The sequence below is a fragment of the Mesocricetus auratus genome, unplaced genomic scaffold (assembly GCF_017639785.1).
Source record: "Mesocricetus auratus isolate SY011 unplaced genomic scaffold, BCM_Maur_2.0 Super-Scaffold_100018, whole genome shotgun sequence".
Taxonomy (NCBI): Eukaryota; Metazoa; Chordata; class Mammalia; order Rodentia; family Cricetidae; genus Mesocricetus; species Mesocricetus auratus.
The window spans coordinates 50184229-50204276 of NW_024429199.1; the positions used below are offsets into that span (position 1 = coordinate 50184229).

Genomic DNA, 20048 nt, shown 5'->3' on the forward strand with positions numbered 1-20048 from the left:
CTGAGTTCAATTCCCAGCAACTACATGGTGGTTTACAACCATCTATGATGAGATTTGGTGCCCTCTTCTGGTGCGCAGGAATACATGCAGAATAAATAATAAATATTTTTAAAAATCCAAGGGAAAGGAAATAAGCAGAACTTCCTTTCTGCCTGGATGAACCATACAAAGAAGAAATAGAGATATGTTGGAATTCAATCAAGCATTAAGACGCAGCCTCAGGAACAACTGGTGTTTTCTTGGAACAGTCTGGAAGGCAGCTGGCAGTAGCAGAGCTGAAACGTAATTGAATTTGTGATTCAGCCTTGCCTGTTTAGTTGTCGTCCTTCAGACACCAGTAAACTTGCACGGAGAACATGAGGAGGAGAGTATGTGCTTGCTATTCGCGTTACCGATCTCACAAATTTCTGGGAGGCAACAGCTATTATCATTCAACTTTATGGTGATAAGCCTGGAGGAGGCCGTCAGCTAGCAGAGGGCAACTCTGTTGAGTGTAAAGACATATTAGACTGGCAGGGCGTGGTGGTGCACGCCCTTAATCCCAGCACTCGGGAGGCAGAGGCAGGAGGATCTCTCTGAGTTCGAGGCCAGAGTGACCCAGGCTGTCTACCCAGAGGAAAACCCTTTTTCAAAACAACAACACAAAAGCAACAACAAAAGCCGTGGAAGACCGAAGACGTAGCTCCGTGGTCGAACCCTGGCTTGAGTTTCACCCCTGCTGCCCATCCGCAACCATGCAGCCTCTAACGAGCACCAGTCAGGAAGCCTTGTCCAAGGGGGGCGTTGTCCAGCGGGGCCCCGCCCCGGAACTGCTGAAGAGCTCCGCCCCCAGGCCTCCCGGGTGGGGGGAGCGGGCTTCAGTCAAGAGCGCAACTGGCGGAAGTGACGGCATCAGATGTGCGCCTGGCCTCGGCGGGGTCGAGTGCGGTAGCGGTGGCGGGTAGCCGCTTGGCGGTTTGGCTGAGGCTTTCTGCGGCCGCGGTTTTTTTTTCCTCTGCAGCGCCCAGGTAACGGTCGTTCGCCCCCCCTTTTTTTTCTTCTGTCTCTCTCTCTCTCTCTCTCTCTGCTTCTGAGGGCCCTGACCGAGGCGACCTCTGCGGTGCGGGGCTGCCCGGAGGAGACGTGGGCGCTGGGTCGCGCGGCCCGGCGCGGGGGGAAACGGTCCGCCGCGCGCTCGCGACAGAGAGAGCCGCGGCGGCGGCGGCGGCGGCTTGGCCGGAGAGTACCCGTCGCCGGGCCCACCGCTTCGGGTGGGGATCTTCAGATCCCGTGCCGGGTGGGGTGTGTAGAGCCCCTCTGAGGGGCTGACACCGGACAGCGCCGCGCACCGCCCCGCACCGCACGCCTCAGCTGTTAGAAGACTCGTTTTGTCGTCGTCCCGTCCCCAGTAAGGATAGTTTGGTTAGGAAGCGGTTTGGAGGCTCGTCAACATCTCGTCGCAAACCTGAGGTCCAAGCACGGTAGAGAGCAACCTTATAAACACGTGCTGCTTGATTTACACGCTGTCCCTCCGTCTCTAGGTTAGCTAGCGTACGGTTTTCCAAAACCCTTGGTGGGGTAGGCTTTTCTGAGGCAAGGTAGCGGCACTTTGGGTTTGGGCAGACGCGTGAATTGACCGCAGGTTTGGTTTCTCGGATAGTCGGTTGGATGGCTCCGTTTCCAAACGATGAAGACCCTGAAAAAAAAAAGCAGCCCAAGAATAAGTGTAGTGGTTATTTCGATTTTTGTGATACAGGTGAGGAAAGATGGTTTATTATCGTCTGCAGGTATGAGATGACCTCTGCATAGCATACTACAAATTTCCGTCTCATATAGTCAGCCGGTTCGGCAAACTTCATTTGCACAAAGTGATCTGGGTAAATCTCTGGTTATAATTAAATCCAACCTTCATTATCTTTTTGGCTCAACTAAAGCAGTGACCTCTGAAATTGAATTTTATGAAATCTATCTTCTCTTGAGAAAGGAGATACTCAAACTGCACTTTAAAAATCCTGTTGCCTGCAGGGCGGTGGTGGCACACGCCTTTGATCCCAGAGGCAGGCGGGTCTCTGAGTTCAAGGCCAGCCTGGTGTACAGAGCTACACAGAGAAACTCTGTCTCGCAAATGGAAAAGAAAATCCCAATGTCTGTGTAATAGCATCTTACACTCCCTGTATAGTTAGTTGCTTGTCGCCTCTGGACTTTGCATACGAAGCCTGTCACTCACATGCTCTACTGATCTTTGGTCTTCCTTTCACTTTTTGTGTATGTGCTGATTCGGACATTTTTGTTCCTTTTGCTAGACCCGTGTTAAATTGCTCCTGCCTTGTGAAAGATCTGGCCTCTCAAAAGGGTACGTAACTTTAGTATTTTCTTACTTTTTTAAAAGCTATATGTATGTGAGTGTTTTGCCTGTATATCCCTTTCATGCCTGGGGCCCATGGAAGACAGAAGAGCGCGCTGGGTTGCTGGGGACTGGATTTACAGCTGGTCATGAGCAGCATTGTGGGTGCTAGGAATCAAACCGAGGCCTTCTGAAAAGCAGCAGTGCTCTTAACTGCTGAACCCCTCTCCAGCCCCTTGACTTTAGTTTGCACTGTTTTCTTCCGTAGCGTTTGTTCACGGTCATGTACTGCATGCCAGGCCTAGTCCTGGTCGAAAAGATTTGAATACATGAATGCTGGTTTCAGCTTTCTTGCATCTTGCCTTACTTAGTAAATACCTGCCATTTTAGCGCTTGCTAATTTTTTTACAGTTATTTGTATTTTTATTGATAAGGACTATATCCTCATTAACTTTGTATCTGGAGCACTTCTGTTACAAAATAATAAATAACATTTTCTGATATCAGAAAAAGTGTAATTTTCTTGTAACTTTAGTATCTCTTGTATATCTATTATCTCTCAGAAACAGGCATCTCATTTTTTTTCTTTTTTCCCCTTAAGATTTATTTATTTATTATGTGTAGTGTTCGACCTGCATGTATCCCTGCAGGCCAGAAGAGGGCACCGGATCTCATTACAGATGGTTGTCAGCCATCATGTTGCTGGGAATTGAACTCAGGACCTCTAGAAGAGTAGGCAGTGAGTGCTCTTGACCCCTGAGCCATCTATCCAACCCATCTCTTCATTTTTTTTTTCAATAGTGAGTTTAAGCTGGGTGGTGATGGTGCACGCTTTTAGTCCCAGCACTTTTTAGTCCCAGCACAGAGGCAGGTGGATCTCGATGAGTTCAAGGCCATCCTGGTCTACAAAGTGAGTTCCAGGACAGCCAGGACTACTACACAGAGAAACTCTGTCTTGAATAACCAAAAGGAAAAAAGTACTTCTCAAAAGTGAGTTTGGCCGGGCGTTGGTGGCGCACGCCTTTAATCCCAGCACTTGGGAGGCAGAGGCAGGCTTGGTCTACAAAGTGAGTTCCAGGACAACCTCCAAAACAATATAGAGAAACCCTGTCTCGAAAAAACCAAAAAACAAAAAGTGAGTTTGTAGGAATATCTTTTGGGTCCTTTGTCCTCTCAAAAGTGATTATGAAATTTTGATTTAGCTAACATCAGAAGTTCTATACTAGCATATACTTTGCATGACCATGGATCTTTGAATATATGACTTGTAACTTTGAAGCCTATATGTTCTGTGTGATATTAGATGATGGTAAATGTTTAGAATAAGATCTGATTGTTTGGCTGGGGAAATAGCTCAGTGCTTTCGAGTAGTTGCCGATATTGTAGAGGACCTGGGTTTGGTCGCCAGCACTTAGATGGCAGGTAGCTCAAAACTCTCTGAAACTCCAGTTGTAGGGAATCCAGTACTCCCTTTCTAACCTCTGCAGGCCCCACACATGTGATGCACATATATACACACATACAAGATACTCATACACATAAGATAAAAATAATTTTTTAAATCTAATTGTAATGGTTAATATCTATCCTGTACTTAACTGTATATAGACTCTCCCCCACCCACATACCCACACACAGGTTTTCTTTGTGTAGCCCTGGCTGTCCTTGAACTTGCTCTGTAGACCAGGCTGGCCTCGAACTCAGATTGGCCTGCCTCTGCCTCCCAAGTGCTGGGATTAAAAGCATGCGACTCCACCGCCCAGCAGTTAGACTCATCTTGATTGTTAGGTCATTTAGTTTGTTCATCCATTGTTGATTCATTCAGTCCTTAAGTCATCTCTGAGCAAGTTATTGATCTGTATGAAATGCCCTGATTAAAAACAAATGTCTTTAAAGAATTGAGGATGAGCATTTGCCTAGCATTTATGAGGCTCTAGGTTCTATCACTACCATTACCAATAAAAAAGGAAAAAATTCTTTTCATGGTCTCTTAGTCCATATTCATAATGCATATCTATGACCACTAAAATGATGATTTATGAAGCTCAGTTCCAGGCATGGTTTTCGTTAGTGTGTTATAAGGAGTTAAGAATAAATATTATATTTATAAGATTAATGTATCATTTATTGTTTAATCTGTCTTTAATTAAAATTGAAACACAAGAATGATTACTTAAAGCATGTTGTGTCCCGTTCAATATTTATCGCACTTTATGCTTGAGACATTGTGAAGGATATAAAACTGAGCAGAACATTTAAAAACCAGCATTGACCTAATAGTTCTGTATAAGCACTGCTTAAGAAAGTGTTCTCCAGCCGGGCGTTGGTGGTGCACGCCTTTAATCCCAGCACTTGGGAGGCAGAGGCAGGCGGATCTCTGTGAGTTCGAGGCCAGCCTGGTCTACAAGAGCTAGTTCCAGGACAGCCTCCAAAGCCACAGAGAAACCCTGTCTCGAAAAACCAAAACAAAGAAAGTGTTCTCCAAGCCAGGCATTGGTGGCCCACACCTTTAATCCCAGCACTCATCAGGCAGAAGCAGGAGGATCTCAGTGAGTTCCAGGCCAGCCTGGTCTACAGAAGAGTGCCAGGATAGGCTTCAAAGCTACACAGAGAAACCCTGTCTTCAAACCCCCCCCCCCAAAAAAGAAAAGAAAAAGAAGAAGAAAAAGAAAGTGTTCTCCAGGGGCTGGACAGATGGCTCTGAGGTTAAAAGCACTTGCTGCGCTTGCAGAGGTCCTGAGTTCTATTCCCAGCAAACACATGGTGGCTCACAACCATCCGTAATGAGATCTGGTTTCCTCTTCTGACCTGCAGGAATATATGCTGCAGGCAGCACTGTATACATAATAAATAAATCTTTAAAGAAAAAGAAAGTGTCCTCTGATAATGCAATTTGTTTAGGAATTAGTTTTCCCCAGGTGTTTCCCCATACCAAAAACAAGTCCTTTGCTGGGAGTGGTGCTGGGGGCTGGTTATTGCAAAAAGCTGGTCCCTGATTCTGGCTCTTAAGAAAATGGCTCAGAGGTTAAAAGCACTGCCTGCACTTTCAGAGAACCCAGGTTAGGCCATCTCTCTAGCCCTACAATTTGATCTTAATCTAAATATTTAGTATCGTCTACTTTCAAAAAGAACATACAGGCTGCGCGGTGGTGGTGCACACCTTTAATCCCAGCACTCAGGAGGCAGAGGCAGGCGCATCTCTGAGTTCAAGACCAGCCTGGTCTACAAGAGCTAGTTCCAGGGCATCTGACCCTCTCTTCTGGCATGCAAGTGGTACACAGGCATACATGAAGGCAAACTACCTACACATATAAAATATAGAATAAATTACATTTATGTCAAGAGTCTGTTCTCTCCTTTCACCGTGTGGATGAACTCACATTATCAGAACTGATAGCATATGCCTGTACCTTCTGAGCCATTTCTTGGCAGCCCTTTTTCCAAAAGTTTTTAAATTACTGGTCTTAACACCATATTTTTCAGCCCTGTTAGAACATTTAAGCACATAGAAACATAGTTTTTGTTTTGTTGGCAGTTTTACATGAGTCATGGGAAACATGGACTGTTATGGATGGTTCTCACCAGCCTGGTCCCACAACTGCAATCCTCCCCAAATGAACACTCAGAGACTTATATTAATTATAATACTGTTGGCCATTGAATTGGGCTTCTTATTAGTTAGCTCTGTCTTAGTTATTAACCCATAACTACTAATCTATGTATTTCCACGTGGTCTTATCTTACCAGAGATTGCCTGACTCCAGTCCTCTCTTCCCAGGCTCACATGATGACTCCGCCTCTGCCTACATCACCCAGAATTCTCCTCATCTGGTAGCTCCGCCTATCCTTCCTGCCTGGCCACTAGTCAAACAGTGCTTTATTCATCAACCAATATGAGAAACATACACAGGACATCACCCCATCATCTCCTCTTTTCTAAATAAAAAGGGTTTTATCTTTAACATAGTAAAATTATATATAACAAAACAGTTACCAAGTAAGAACTATAGTCACAATATTTAGTCCATTAATATTTAGCAAAATTTAAAGAAACTATTCTATCATCTATCTTTGTGAGTCTAAAGTCTTCTATGTAACTTATCTTTCATCATAACTTAGGAAAACAATAGCTATAGCTATGTCTTCAACTCTAACAAAGACCATAGAAGAATAGTATGTAAATTCTAGAATTGACAGAGACATTCCCCTGCCTTGACAGTCGCCCAAAGTTTCTCTGTAGCATTGGAGCACCCATCTTCCACCCATAGGCCATAGTGTGTCTTGACAGACACCTCAGTGAAGCAGGAAATTTTAAACTGTCCTCCCGTATTGGCAGTTTGTCAGTCATTCTTCTCTGTGTCCTGTTACTGTCTAGCAGACTCTTTCATGAGGCAGGAACCCTGCAGGACTATCTCGTCTTATTTCAGCAGTTCAGCAGTCACTTTCCTGTGGGCACTTCATGTCTACCATGTATAGCATACAGTCAAACAGTCCAGGCAAGAACAATTTCTTGCCCAAGTGGCTATTTCTGCCATGTCAAAGGCAATAGGCTTTTGGGATTGAAGGATATATATATTTCTCCAGAATAGCTTGTGTGTGTGTGTGTGTGTGTGTGTGTGTGTGTGTGTGTGTGTGTGTGTGTGTGTGTGTGTGTGTGTGTGTGTGTGTGTGTGTGTGTGTGTGTGTGTGTGTGTGTGTGTGGTATGAACATGAAACCAATTTAAACTTAAAGTATTTTTTTCCAAGCACAGCATCACTGTTTCATGGTGTGTGGAGATAACCCAGAAGATTAAAGGAGCTTCTAAGGAGCCTTTGCAGAGCATGCACTAGGAAAAGTCTTGAGTGCTGACGACAGTGAGAACCATGGACCAGAACAACAGCCTTCCACCTTATGCTCAGGGCTTGGCCTCCCCACAGGTAACAGCAGGAAGGAGGGACAAGGAGGACTGACAGAGAAGGTGAAATGTCAGTGTCCAGTATTGGACGTGGATTTGTATGTTTTTCTCAAGCTTATTTTACTTTGTGAAAATTTGTGCTGTAGGATAGGCATGATGCCCCTTTGCTTGGGAAGTTTACTTAGTAGACTGTGTGAACTGTAGAACATTTATTTCATTTGCTTCAGGAAGCTCCTTCTAGACCCTCTTCAGTAACTTTCCTAGCCCAAGATGACAACCAAATCTGCTTTCAAAATTAAACATTTATTTGCAATAGAATTACACCTAGATTGTTACTAACTTATTATAAATTTTGCCGTTTTTTCTTCCTACTTCCACATAAGTAATTGTTAAATCTAACAATGTTTGTAAAACATAGAAAAGGCAGTTAACGCCGGGCATTGGTGGCGCATGCCTTTAATCCCAGCACTCGGGAGGCAGAGGCAGGAGGATCTCTGTGAGTTCGAGACCAGCCTGGTCTACAGAGCGAGTTCCAGGACAGGCTCCAAAGCCACAGAGAAACCCTGTCTAAAAAAAAACCAAAAAAAAAAAAAAAAAAAGAAAGAAAAGGCAGTTAATAATATTTTACAGGCTTTGTTGATTTTTGTTTTATTAGAATAAATAGCTCTTTCAAGTAGTATAGAGTAGACCATGAGCTTGAACCTCTAGGTGACTGTGTGATCCATTATCCAAATTGGTCACATATTAAGTTATTGGGTAACCCTCATTTACTGGGTAGCACTTTAAATAGGGCCATGTACCTCTTTGATTTGTCCTTGTGGTCTAGATATGCTTGGGAGGCTAAGCATCTTGTTTATCATAAATAACAGATTCCAGATGCTAAGTGCTCAGGTACTTACTATATTCAGTACTACAGAAGAAAAGAGATGCATCTCAGGATGCCAAACTCTTCTCAATATTTAATGACCTATTATATTCAGAAAGCATCATATTGCTCAACATTAATGTCTTAATCATTCTCTCTTTGCTTTCCACAGGGTGCCATGACTCCTGGAATTCCCATCTTTAGTCCAATGATGCCTTATGGCACAGGACTTACTCCACAGCCTATTCAGAACACCAATAGTCTATCTATTTTGGAAGAGCAGCAAAGACAGCAGCAGCAGCAACAGCAGCAGCAGCAACAGCAGCAGCAGCAAGCAGTAGCAACTGCAGCAGCCTCAGTACAGCAATCGACATCTCAGCAATCCACACAGGGTGCCTCAGGCCAGACTCCACAGCTCTTCCATTCTCAGACTCTGACCACTGCACCATTGCCAGGCACCACCCCCTTGTACCCTTCACCTATGACCCCTATGACCCCTATCACTCCTGCCACACCAGCCTCCGAGAGCTCTGGGATCGTACCCCAGCTGCAGTGAGTACCTCTTACCTTGTTTGCTCATGCTCTCTCCCTCTCCCCAACCTGTGTGTCTGTGTTCCTTGTCCTCTGTCCCCTGCACTAGAGGAGGCTCTCAGTGGCATTACACTATTTGCTTTCAGACAATGTACTTAAGGAAGTGACCCAGTGATAATTCTGTTACACTGTGGCTTCATCTACTCTTGGCAAGGAATTGAAGCTACAGAGTGAGTCATTGCTCTCAACAAAACCATTTTTTTAGAAATGGAGTTACTTGTGTTTATGTGTTTGGGTCACTGAAATGAAAACTGAGTTTCATTGATGCTGTGGACATTTCCCTGTAGATAACTGGCTGGGTCACAGTCCAGTTGTATCACACACTTGGCCGTAATGTCAGCAGAGGTCGTAGGCCCAGGTTTTTCTACAATTTTGTTCTGAGGGCTATATTTTATCTTTGAAATGTGCATCTCTCTTTCAAAGGGAGGATAGCAGTTCTTGTTTTGATACATTTTTCTGCCTAAGTGAAGTAGTTCCCACGTGTAAAAAAGGTAGGAGATACAGGGTTTTTTCTTTTTTCTGAAATAACCCAGATCCAGATACTCGTTAGTAGCAAGTATGTAGCTTTACTTTAAGGACGCTTATGTCCTGATTAAAGGATTCGTTGTAGACGACAACACACTCCTCAGCTTGTTTATTAGCCCACCCTCCTACTTTCAGATGTTTCCTGTTTACACATGGCTTTCCTTTACATATAATCGTCATTTGTAAGCCAGGCCAGATCACTTTTAATCTAATAGTCACGAATCTTGACTACTATACCCAAGAACTTATACCTTGCCTGTATACAATTTTAAAGTTACTTTTGATTTTAATATTTTAGAGAGACAAGCCCTTGTTACAGAAAGTTCTTAACTGGTAGTCTGGTTCTGCAACTGTCTGACTGCCCTTGAGCCTCAAATAAACACACAAACGCTTTATTAATTTTATGAAACTATTGGCCAGTGACTTGAACTTCTTATTGGCAAGCTCTGTCTTAATTATCAACCTTTTTTTTTTTTTTTTTTTTTTTTTGGTTTTACGAGACAGGGTTTCTCTGTATTGTTTCGGAGGCTATCGGTGCAGCCCGGCCTCGAACTCACAGAGATCCGCCTGCCTCTGCCTCCCGAGTGCTGGGATTAAAGGCGTGCGCCACCACCGCCCGGCAATTATCAACCTATTTCTATTAATCTAAGTATTTCCATGTAGTCTAGGCTTACCAGAAAATGTCCAAACCTGTTTCTCCTTTCAGTGGCTACATGGTGACTCCTGTCTACCTACCCTTCCCAGAATTCTCCTCCTCTCGTAGCCCCGCCTATCCTTCCTGCCTGACCACTAGACACGCAGTGTTTTGTTCATCAACCAATAAAAGAAACATATACACAGAAGGACAACCCCATCAAGCCCTGTGAGCTCTCCTGTGTCTGTGCTGCTTCACACTCATTATTCATGCCATTTTGACTTCCACAGGCATTCTGGTTTGTACTTCTGGTTAAAATCATCTATTAGAACCAACTTAGGGCATACGCTTATTTCCATATCTACAGAGCGTGCACTTGGGTCCTTAGAGCCTGGTTTACAGAGTGAGTTCCAGAACAGCCAAGCCTACACTGAAACCCTGTATTGCATATAATGCTTCGAGAATGTGTTACAATGACATGAAATGGTCTTTTAGACCCAGGTGGATAATATTAGATCGTGTGTGCGTACATGTGTGCACTTCCCTGTGTATGCAAGATTGAAAGTCCACGTCTGCCTGTTTTTACCAAAATGAGTTAATGATGAGCTAGTGTTGGTTAAATTTAGAGCTCAGAAAGGCAGGGGTGGTGGTTGGATGAAGGCTCAAGGCATGGCTTATGAAACAGCCAAGCAAGTCCTGACTTCTGCTTGGAACCATGTGCATCCTAAGTCAAACTGCATTCCCTGGAGGCTCAACTGCTTTGTCTGAACATGGGAGTAGCAGTTACTCCTTCATAGTACTAAGTGAGAATATCTGATATGTGGCACTTTTTAAACATTTAAAGTCAGCCTGGTGAAAAATAATGGATCAGCAATCTAATGTTTTCTTTTCAAAATTTTTGATGAAATATTATATTCATAGCAAATTTTGGTTGTGAACTTGACCTGAAGACCATTGGCCTCTGTTTAAAAGTTAAATATTTTAAGTAATTATGTTTTCAAATTTCTTGCAGAAATATTGTATCCACGGTGAATCTTGGATGTAAACTTGACCTAAAGACCATTGCACTTCGTGCCCGAAATGCTGAATATAATCCCAAGGTCAGACCCATTTTCATATATTTCAGACTTAACAGAAAATTCTTAAATCTCTAGTTGAGAAAGTTTGTATTGCACTTGTTTCTTGATACCAGCAGAATGAGTAGTATGGTGCTTATCTTGAAAAACCAAAAAGAAAGAAGGAAAGAAGGCATTTAATTGTGGGCTTACTTAGTTTTAGAGGGTTAGTCAGTGATCATCATGGCCAGAAACAGATAGGCTTTGTAATGGAGTAGGAATTGAGAATTTTACATTCTGATCTGAAGGCAGCAGGCAGAGAGAGACTTGCCTGGAGTGGGCTTTTGTGATCTCAAAGCCCACCTTAACACCATACTTCACCCAACAAGACCACGCGTGTTAATCTTTTTAAATCTTTCTCAAACAGTTCTGTTCTCTGGTAAGCATTCAGATATATAAGTCTATGGGCATTTCCATTCAGGCCACAACCCTGGAACTGAAGAAAAAAATATTTGGGAGGAGGGAGAAAGCACCAGTTCCTGAAATAATAGCCTATGTTAGAAGACTTTCTTACATGCACCAGAGAAAAGATTTCTTACATAAGGAACATCTGCACTGACGGATGAATAGACGCTCGTGAGGTTCAGATGGAGAGCTGCCTGTCTGCCTAGATGTTGAATGAGACAGTTAGGTGGAGAGGGTTTGCCTAACAGTTTCCTGAAATGGAAAGCATTTGTCACAGGGTCATCGTGTGCATGTAAACCTTTACCATGGAAGCCAGTACCTCACAGATTTCCTCTAATAAAGACAGATGGTTTTGTGTATATGTGAGTAGTGTGATATGTAAGTTCACTTGCTTGTGAGCCTATGCAGAGGTCAGAGGAGGGTGCTGGGTGTCTTCCTCAGTCACTCTTCCACCTTATTCTGTCATATCGTTATTGTGTTTCTTGCAGTCAGCAAATGGTGGGATTAAAAAAACAACTAGTGTTTGTCTTTTGATTGGATAGGTAAGACTATTTACATTTAGAGCTATTAATGAAAAATACTATCTGATTCCTGGCTGGCTTTCTCACCTGTCATCACTAGGAGTTAGTTGGTTTACTGAGTCTGGCTTGGTTCTCATTTATTCATCTGTTCCTCATAAGATTTTTTTTTTCTCTTTGCTGAGCTCTCATGTCTGACTGTCTTTTTCTTTGTGTGTAGAATTCCTTAAATATTTTCTGCAGTGCTGACTTTGGTAATAATGGATTGCTTTAGTTGGGCAAACTTGGAAAGTTCAAAAGCAGAGAGGGGAGGGGCAGTGGTGGCGTACGCCTTTAATCCCAGCACTCGGGAGGCAGAGGTAGGCGGATCTCTGTGAGTTCGAGGCCAGCCTGGTCTACAGAGCTAGTTCCAGGACAGCCTCCAAAACAATACAGAGAAACCCTGTCTTGAGAAAAAAAAAAGAGAGAGAGCAGGAAAAGATGGAGCTTTTTTTAACTGATCAATAAGGAAGAAATAAAAAAAAAGTAGATAAAGGTAAGAAAAGGAATAAAAAATAGACATTTTAAAAGAAACTTTTTGTTTGTTTGTTTGTTTGTTTGTTTGAGACGGGGTTTCTCTGTGGAGTCTGTCCTGGAACTCGCTCTGTAGACCTCTTGGTCTCAAACTCACAGAGATTCACCTCTGCTTCCCAAGTGCTGGGATTAAAGGTGTGCACAACCAACGCCCCACCTAGAAGAAACTATTTTAATGAATTGATAGAAATACCTGGTGTAGCCAAGATAGTTTGACCCAGAACCTACAACACTCCAGTTTTCTTCACAGAAACTCTGATCAGTCAACATAAGTGCAACTTTAATGCTTCTTTCTGACCATTTAGCGGTTTGCTGCTGTCATCATGAGAATAAGAGAGCCTCGGACAACTGCGCTGATTTTCAGTTCTGGGAAAATGGTGTGCACAGGAGCCAAGAGGTACTCTTTAGGGACTCTTTGCTTCTGGTGGGTGTATTATCAGAGAGAAGGGATATATATCATGATTTCTGTTGACAGGCTAGCACTTTGTCTTGAGACAGGATTTCTCTGTGTAGCTCTGGCTGTCCTGGGACTCGCTCTGTAGACCAGGCTGTTTTCGAACTCACAAAATTTCACCTGCCTCTGCCTCCTGAGTGCTAAAATTAAAGCGTTTACCACCACCGCACTGCTGGATTAGCACTTTCCTTTTTATTATTTTTATTTCATGTACATTTGTGTTTTGCCTCCATGTATGTCTGTGTGAAGGTGTTGGGTCCACTGAAACTGGAGTTAGACAGGTGTGAGCTGCCATGTGGGTGCTGGGAATTGAACCCGGATCCTCTGGAAGAGCAGTCACTACTCTTAATCACTGAGCCAACTCTCCAGCTATGGACTAGCACTTTCTCTGTGTTACTGTTAATGGTTTCTCCTGATCACTTGAACAGCACCGATGCCCACTTCTCATTTTTGTTACCCCGATCTCCTGTGCTTGAGTTGCAGCATTATATTTGCATTTTACTTTTGTGGTGAAAGCTAAGTTGGAAAGTCGGTTTCATCCAATAATGGTGTCCTAAGAGTGGATGGAGATTTGATGTAAAGGAAGACAGAATTTATGTATTTGCCAATAGTAAATTTTACTTATTTTATTTTATTTCCGAGACAAGGTTTCTCTGTGTATCTCTGGAACTTGGTCTGTAGACCAGGCTGGCCTCAAGATGCATCTGCCTCTGTCTCCCAAGTGCAAGGATTAAAGGTGTATGCCCCACCATCCGGCTTTAGTATTTCTTTTTATATAAAAATGAAGTTTTCTTCTCAGTAGAAATTTGTGGGTCAGAGTGTAGCAATAGTAGTGATCATAATTGAACCACATGCTGCACCACACCCTTTAAAGCTAGAGCATGTCAACAGTGTGGCAAGTACAAGGCTGATGTTTTGGTAGATTATCCTTTCTGTTAAGGTCACAGGGACAGTGTAATTAGTTTCCTAATGTAGACGCCATTTGAGTTCTTCTGAATCACTTCATTGGGCTTCTGTACATAACTCACTGTTTGTCCTTTCTTCAGTGAAGAACAATCCAGGTTAGCAGCAAGAAAATACGCTAGAGTTGTGCAAAAGTTGGGCTTTCCAGCAAAGTTCTTAGACTTCAAGATCCAGAACATGGTGGGGAGCTGTGATGTGAAGTTCCCCATAAGGCTGGAAGGCCTTGTGCTGACCCACCAGCAGTTCAGCAGGTAGGTCTCAGGTACTGGGGTCAGTGTCAGCAGCAATCTATATGATCTACTCGGGCATCATCCAGGGTGGAGTACATTTAAGACATTCTGTTTGTAAGCATATGATGTAGTTACAAGTTGAGTGTCCTCCATGTAAACATAAGGCATCTCTGCAACTGTGTTACTGCACTTTCTGCTACCCTCACAATCCCATTTCCTTACTCAGTGGCTGACACCCAAACTCCTTCACTGGAACGGCTTAGATTCACTTCTGTATGTCTTATCATTTTGTTAGTCAATAAATACATTTAGATACATAAATTTGTAGTTTCTTCGGCCATTTTTCTCCTAGTTTGAATCTTTTTTGTCAACATACCAGCAAAGTGTAGATGAGCAGCAGGGATATATATGCTGCCCATTATTATTCCTTGTCATTCTCTGGTGACCATTTACTTAGCGCCCCTCTCCTAGCCGTATCTGTCTTCTCTTTGCAGCACACCACCTAGGCAGTCCCTCACACTCACCCTGACCCTCGCTTCAGGGCCTTGCATGTGGTGCTTTCATACCTGGCACCTTAGCTTCAGTTCTTAACATAGAAACTCCTTTTTGAGTTTCAGATAATCAGTGTTGCTCCTCTTATAAACATGTCCTGAGTTTATCTCCAGGTTACACATAAGACACACAGGTCCTTTTATCAGATTGAATAAATCAACCCAAAGTCACTAGGTTAGAATTTCATTAACTAATGTCAGTTCAGGTAGATGGTGTGATCAGGGAGTAGGTTCATTTCCAAGCTCATGTTTGGTTTGTCACTCTGGTTAGGTCACCCTGTTAGAAAAACTGACAGCTCCAGATTATTTCTATTCAGGGAGGTGAGATATGATTACAAGGCTGACTGACTGCTGTCACTATCAGCTCCTAAGAGTGAATGGTGATGGCTGGACAGATGGCTCAGTGGTTAAGGGCACTGACTGCTCCTCCCAAGGTCCTGAGCTTACACATGGTGGCTCACACTCATCTATAAGGAGATCTGGTGCCCTCTTCTGGCATGCAGGCATACATGTAGGCAGAACACTGTATATGTACTAAATAAATCTCTAAAAAAAAAAAAGTGAGTGGTGAGATTAAGCTGCTATCCCTAGAGTTGCCCCAAGTGTACCAAATGAGGGTCAGAGAATGTGAGTATACACTCTTGTTTTTATCACAGAAAATCTAAATTCTGTGATGACAGCATAGGAAGACATGAAGTTAGTCACCATGTCCATGACATACGGCTCTTGCTTAATGAAAGTGATTTTTTTCTTTTAATTATTTATTCTTATTTTATATACATTGGTGTTTTGCCTACATGTATGTCTGTGTGAGAGTGTCAGATCTTAAGAATTATAGATAGTAGTTAGCTGCCATGTGGGTGCTGAGAATTGAACCAGGGTCCTTTGAAACAGCAGTCACTGCTCTTAACCACTGAGCCATCTCTTCAGCCCAAGTGTTTTCTTCTTGTGTGTCTATTTGTGGACATCTGGCTTGTTCACTCAGTAATTCCTGACACAAGGCCTCATTGTGTTTACACAAAAAACTGGTGATTTCTAAACTGTTTTCCCATTTTCTTTCTAGCTATGAGCCAGAGTTATTTCCTGGCTTAATCTACAGAATGATCAAACCCAGGATTGTTCTCCTTATTTTTGTTTCTGGAAAAGTTGTATTAACAGGTAAGTTAAAGGGATAGTGTACCAAAACTGGAAAGAATTCAGGGTGGCATTTTAGTGTTGGGACAGCTGCCTAGCCACGTGTAAGGATGTTTTGTTTCTATTTGGCTTCCCATCATTCATGGGAAAGGGGGAAGATTGGGAAGAGTAGAGCTCTGCTACTGTTGCAGCCTGCAGCTAGATTATGCTCCTGTGGCAGGCAGGGAGGGAACACAAATGCTTGGGGTTGGGGGGATAATCGCCTTGCTGGCCTGCGACCAACTGTGGTAAGAAACTGCCGGTCTAGAGTTAAAAGTCTTTTTAAATGCTAAGAAAATAATGTTTAAAAACAAAAGCTGGAGAGCAGGGCATGGTACTCAGGAGGTAGAGGCAGGCCAGGCAGATCTATACTGCAAGTTCCAGGACAGCCAGGGCTATACAGAGAAACCCTGTCTCTTAAAGAAAAAGGGAAGGCTAGGATTATGACAAGGGATCTCCACCATTTATTTTAATGCCATTTGTTTGTCTTAACTGGGTATGGAGAAAATGTATTTGTGGCTTTTTTTTTAAGGTAATGATGTTGCTTTCTATTTTAAGAAATGTTACTTAAACTATCTCGTTTCTATTCTAATGTGTCTTTGTAGGTGCTAAAGTTAGAGCAGAGATTTATGAAGCATTTGAAAACATCTACCCCATCTTAAAGGGATTCAGGAAGACCACATAGTGGCTGCCATGTCCTGCCTCCCCTACACACTTGTTTTTTAAAACCAGTCAGTTTTGGTACCACTGATGGTACAGTTGTGAGAAGAAGGACACTGAGTTACAGGTGGCAGCATGAAGTGACACTGTGTCCTCCTGCAGGATACTGGAAAGGTCACCTCTTCTGCACTGCACTGAGACCACCCTGCAGCATTACTGTGAGTTGCTTGCTCTGTGCTGCTACTTGGGCAGCACTGCCCATTTATTTATATTTAGATTTTAAACACTGCTGTTGATGAGTTTCTTGGTTTAAGGGACAGAACTTTTAAGTGTTCAAGCCACCTGTACAATTGGACTTTTTATTTTAACTTTTCCCACATAAGCCAGTTTTTATATTTCTATCAGAAAAGTAAAAATCTTTTTTTAAAAGTGTTGTTTTCTAGTTTGTAACTCTTAGGAGTTATTTTTGTGCCAGATACATTCCACCTTCCCAGTATTGCAGAACTAAATAGTTGTACTAATCAAAACAAATGTACATACTTTTCTTTCTTCAGAGTACTCTGCACAAAAACTATAGCTTGTAAATTGTTAGATTTTTGTTATAAATAATACCTTGTAAGAGTCATGTGATCATACTGTCAAAGAAATTTATTTTAGATATAATACTTGAGACCATTGTTTTATTTGCTTGTCATTTTTTTCTTTTTTGTCTGTCGCAGTGAAAAATGGACATACCGCTGATTTTTACGATCCCCATTGAACACCCTCATGTTTCCTAGACACTCCGGTGTCTAGGATTTTCATCAAACTAGTTATATTTTGTTCCTTTTTCAGCCTTTGCCAGCTTGTCCAAGGTTTATTAGAAAGGGACATGGGAGGGCTCTGAATATTTCAGGTATAGAAGCTGCTGCCCTGCCCACAGATAGCTAGCTTCTCTGATAGAACAGTTTAGTCATGGCTGTTTTTCTCATGAAATATCAGGTGGACACTCACAAAGCTGTGCGTTATTTGGGGAGCATTTTACGTCCTTTTTTTTTTTTAACTATAAAAGTGCATTTTGCACAGTTCAGAGTGTGTGTAATCAGAAAGAAGTCTTTTTCCATCCTTACCTATTTCCCCAGGTAACCTCCAGATTGGTGGGTGTCTTTTAACCCTTCACCTAGATTATGCCTGGGTCTCTAGTATTCCTGATGGTGGCAGCAGGCATGAAGGGAACATTAGTAAGTGGCTGTTTTCAGTTGGCATTGGCCCTGAACTTGGTTACTAGAGTGCCATTCTGAGAAAACAAGACCGACAAGAGCTCCATTGAACGCCAACCGCTGGGAGATGAAGGCTTCAGTCCTCGTGCTTGCCAGTCACTGTGGCACTCAGGACAAGTGTGGGAATGCACTGGGCACCAGGGAGGAGGTGTTGCCTTGCTGACTTGTGAATTCTGGCCCAGAACTAAGTATAGTGAGAAGTTGATGTGCTAGGGTGTTAAGTCACCAGGTGTGTTGTTTTAAAGTTTTTTAATGTGCAATTCTGTCCTTTGGGGTTACTTATCATCTCATTTTTGGAAAAATACTGAAGTATATATTCTTTTGTGACTTTCAATTTTTGCAGTCAGTTTATCGGTTGCACTTCCAAGATATGCCATGTAACGTCCTCCTAGATGCCTTGCTTGAACCACTCCCTTAGTGGTGGTCCTTTGTCACCTCCAGTGCACACGGTCAGTGTTGGGTCAGGTGTGCTTGTATGCACGGGTTTCTATAGTACACTTCTGCAAGAGAAATTGATGCACTATAAACCAATAATACATTCCAACAACCCCCAAAAAGTATATACAAGGTACCCTTTCTTGCACTTCCCAGATGTTACTGATATTAGTAATGTGAGAATTATTTGGAAAGGCATCTTTCTAGTATTTCTCTCCAAGACTATTTTGTTTTTAAGTTTTATAATTATTTTTATATGGGGCATTTTCATTTCATAAAAGTTAATTATTTCATGATGGTTTCTTATTTTATTTTTTTCATAACTAAGGAAAAATGTTTATATATTTTTAACTTTTTCCAATTTATTTATTGAACCCTTATGACTGCTGTTAATAGTTGATTGCATTTGAACCCTAAATTCTAGGCATGTCATTTTGGTAAGTAGTAATCTTGTGTTTTCTTTCTAGAAAGTATTTATTTTTAACATTTCAATGGCTAGAACTTTAATGTACCTTGCTGCTTTTCTTCTCTTTCCTGTTTTTGTTTGAGACAGGTGACACAGTTAGGTTCTGTAGCCCAGGTGGCCATGAAGTCAATGATTCTGCCTTACTCTTTCAAGTAGCTGGGATTATAAACCTCATGAACTACTAGGTTTCGCCAGAGTTTTTATCTAATCAGTTGTATGTTGTGCATATCCTTTTATCCTTATTGTTAATTTTTGATATACCGGTGATAGGACACAGGGTCTTGCAAGGGAGTGACCTCTGTGACTGGCCTACCCCAGAGTAGAGGCCTGGGTTTTTTGTTTGTTTTTGGTTTTTCGAGACAGGGTTTCTCTGTGGCTTTGGAGACTGTCCTAGAACTCACTTTGTAGACCAGGCTGGCCTCAAACTCAGAAATCTGCCTGCCTCTGCCTCCTAAGTGCTAGGATTAAAGGCTTTCTCCACCACAGCCCGGTGAATCCTTAATTCTTAAGGATATAGGGGATGGCAAGTTAGCATATACTGGTATGTTACATGTACTGTACATATATTACATATGTCTTAGTTAGGGCTTTTTTCAGCTGCATTCCATCATGAAGGGAAGACAGGGTAGGAATTCAAGCAGAGGCCAGAAAAAAAGCTGCTTACTGGCTGGCACAGCCTGCTTTCTTATACAATCCAGGACCACCTGCCCAGGGGTGGCACCACCCACATTGAAATGGGCTCCCCCACATCAATCAAGAATGTACCCCAGCCAGGCTGTGGTGGCGCACGCCTTTAATCCCAGCACTCGGGAGGCAGAGGCAGGCAGATCTCCTGAGTTTGAGACAGCTTGGTCCACAAGAGCTAGTTCCAGGACAGTCTCCAAAGCCAAAGAGAATCCCTGTCTTCAAAAAACAAAAAAAAAAGTACCCCCAAAGACTTGCCTATGGCTCATTTTTGTTCATTTTGTTTTGTTTCTTCAAGAAAGTGCTTCTCTCTGTAGATCAGGTTGGCCTCAGACTCAGAGATCCACTACATCTGCCTCGAAAGTGCTGGGATTAAAGGCATACACACCACCACCACCACCACCATCTGACTATCTACAGGTCAATTTTATGGAGCCATTTTCTCAAGATTCCTTCCCAGATACGTCTAGGTTTGTGTCAAACTGACAAAAACCAACTAAGATAGTGTTCTTAGTGAGAAGGGATCATACTATATCCAACCCAGGCCAATTAGGCACTCAGTTTGTGGCCTGGGGTAGCCTTGAAAACATGGGTCTCCAAGGTTGACCCAGTTGTACTTTTTTTTTTCCGAGACAGGGTTTCTCTGTATTGTTTTAGAGGCTGTCCTGGAACTTGCTCTGTAAATCAGGCTGGCCTCGAACTCACAGAGATCCTCCTGGCTCAGCCTCC

The 20048-nt window shown here is 42.7% G+C and overlaps 1 protein-coding gene across 12 annotated transcripts; it reads left to right on the top strand.

The window, feature by feature from the left end:
• Positions 1–887: 887 nt before the first annotated feature.
• Positions 888–17138, top strand: Tbp (TATA-box binding protein). 12 transcript variants are annotated; one of them, XM_040758127.1, is made up of 10 exons: positions 888–1007; positions 2283–2332; positions 6102–6154; positions 7070–7240; positions 8256–8635; positions 10846–10933; positions 12750–12841; positions 13945–14112; positions 15706–15800; positions 16421–17138. In XM_040758127.1, the coding sequence occupies exons 4-10, from the start codon at positions 7187–7189 to the stop codon at positions 16498–16500; spliced, it is 957 nt and encodes a 318-aa protein (XP_040614061.1). In that variant the 5' UTR covers positions 888–1007; positions 2283–2332; positions 6102–6154; positions 7070–7186; the 3' UTR covers positions 16501–17138.
• Positions 17139–20048: the final 2910 nt, after the last annotated feature.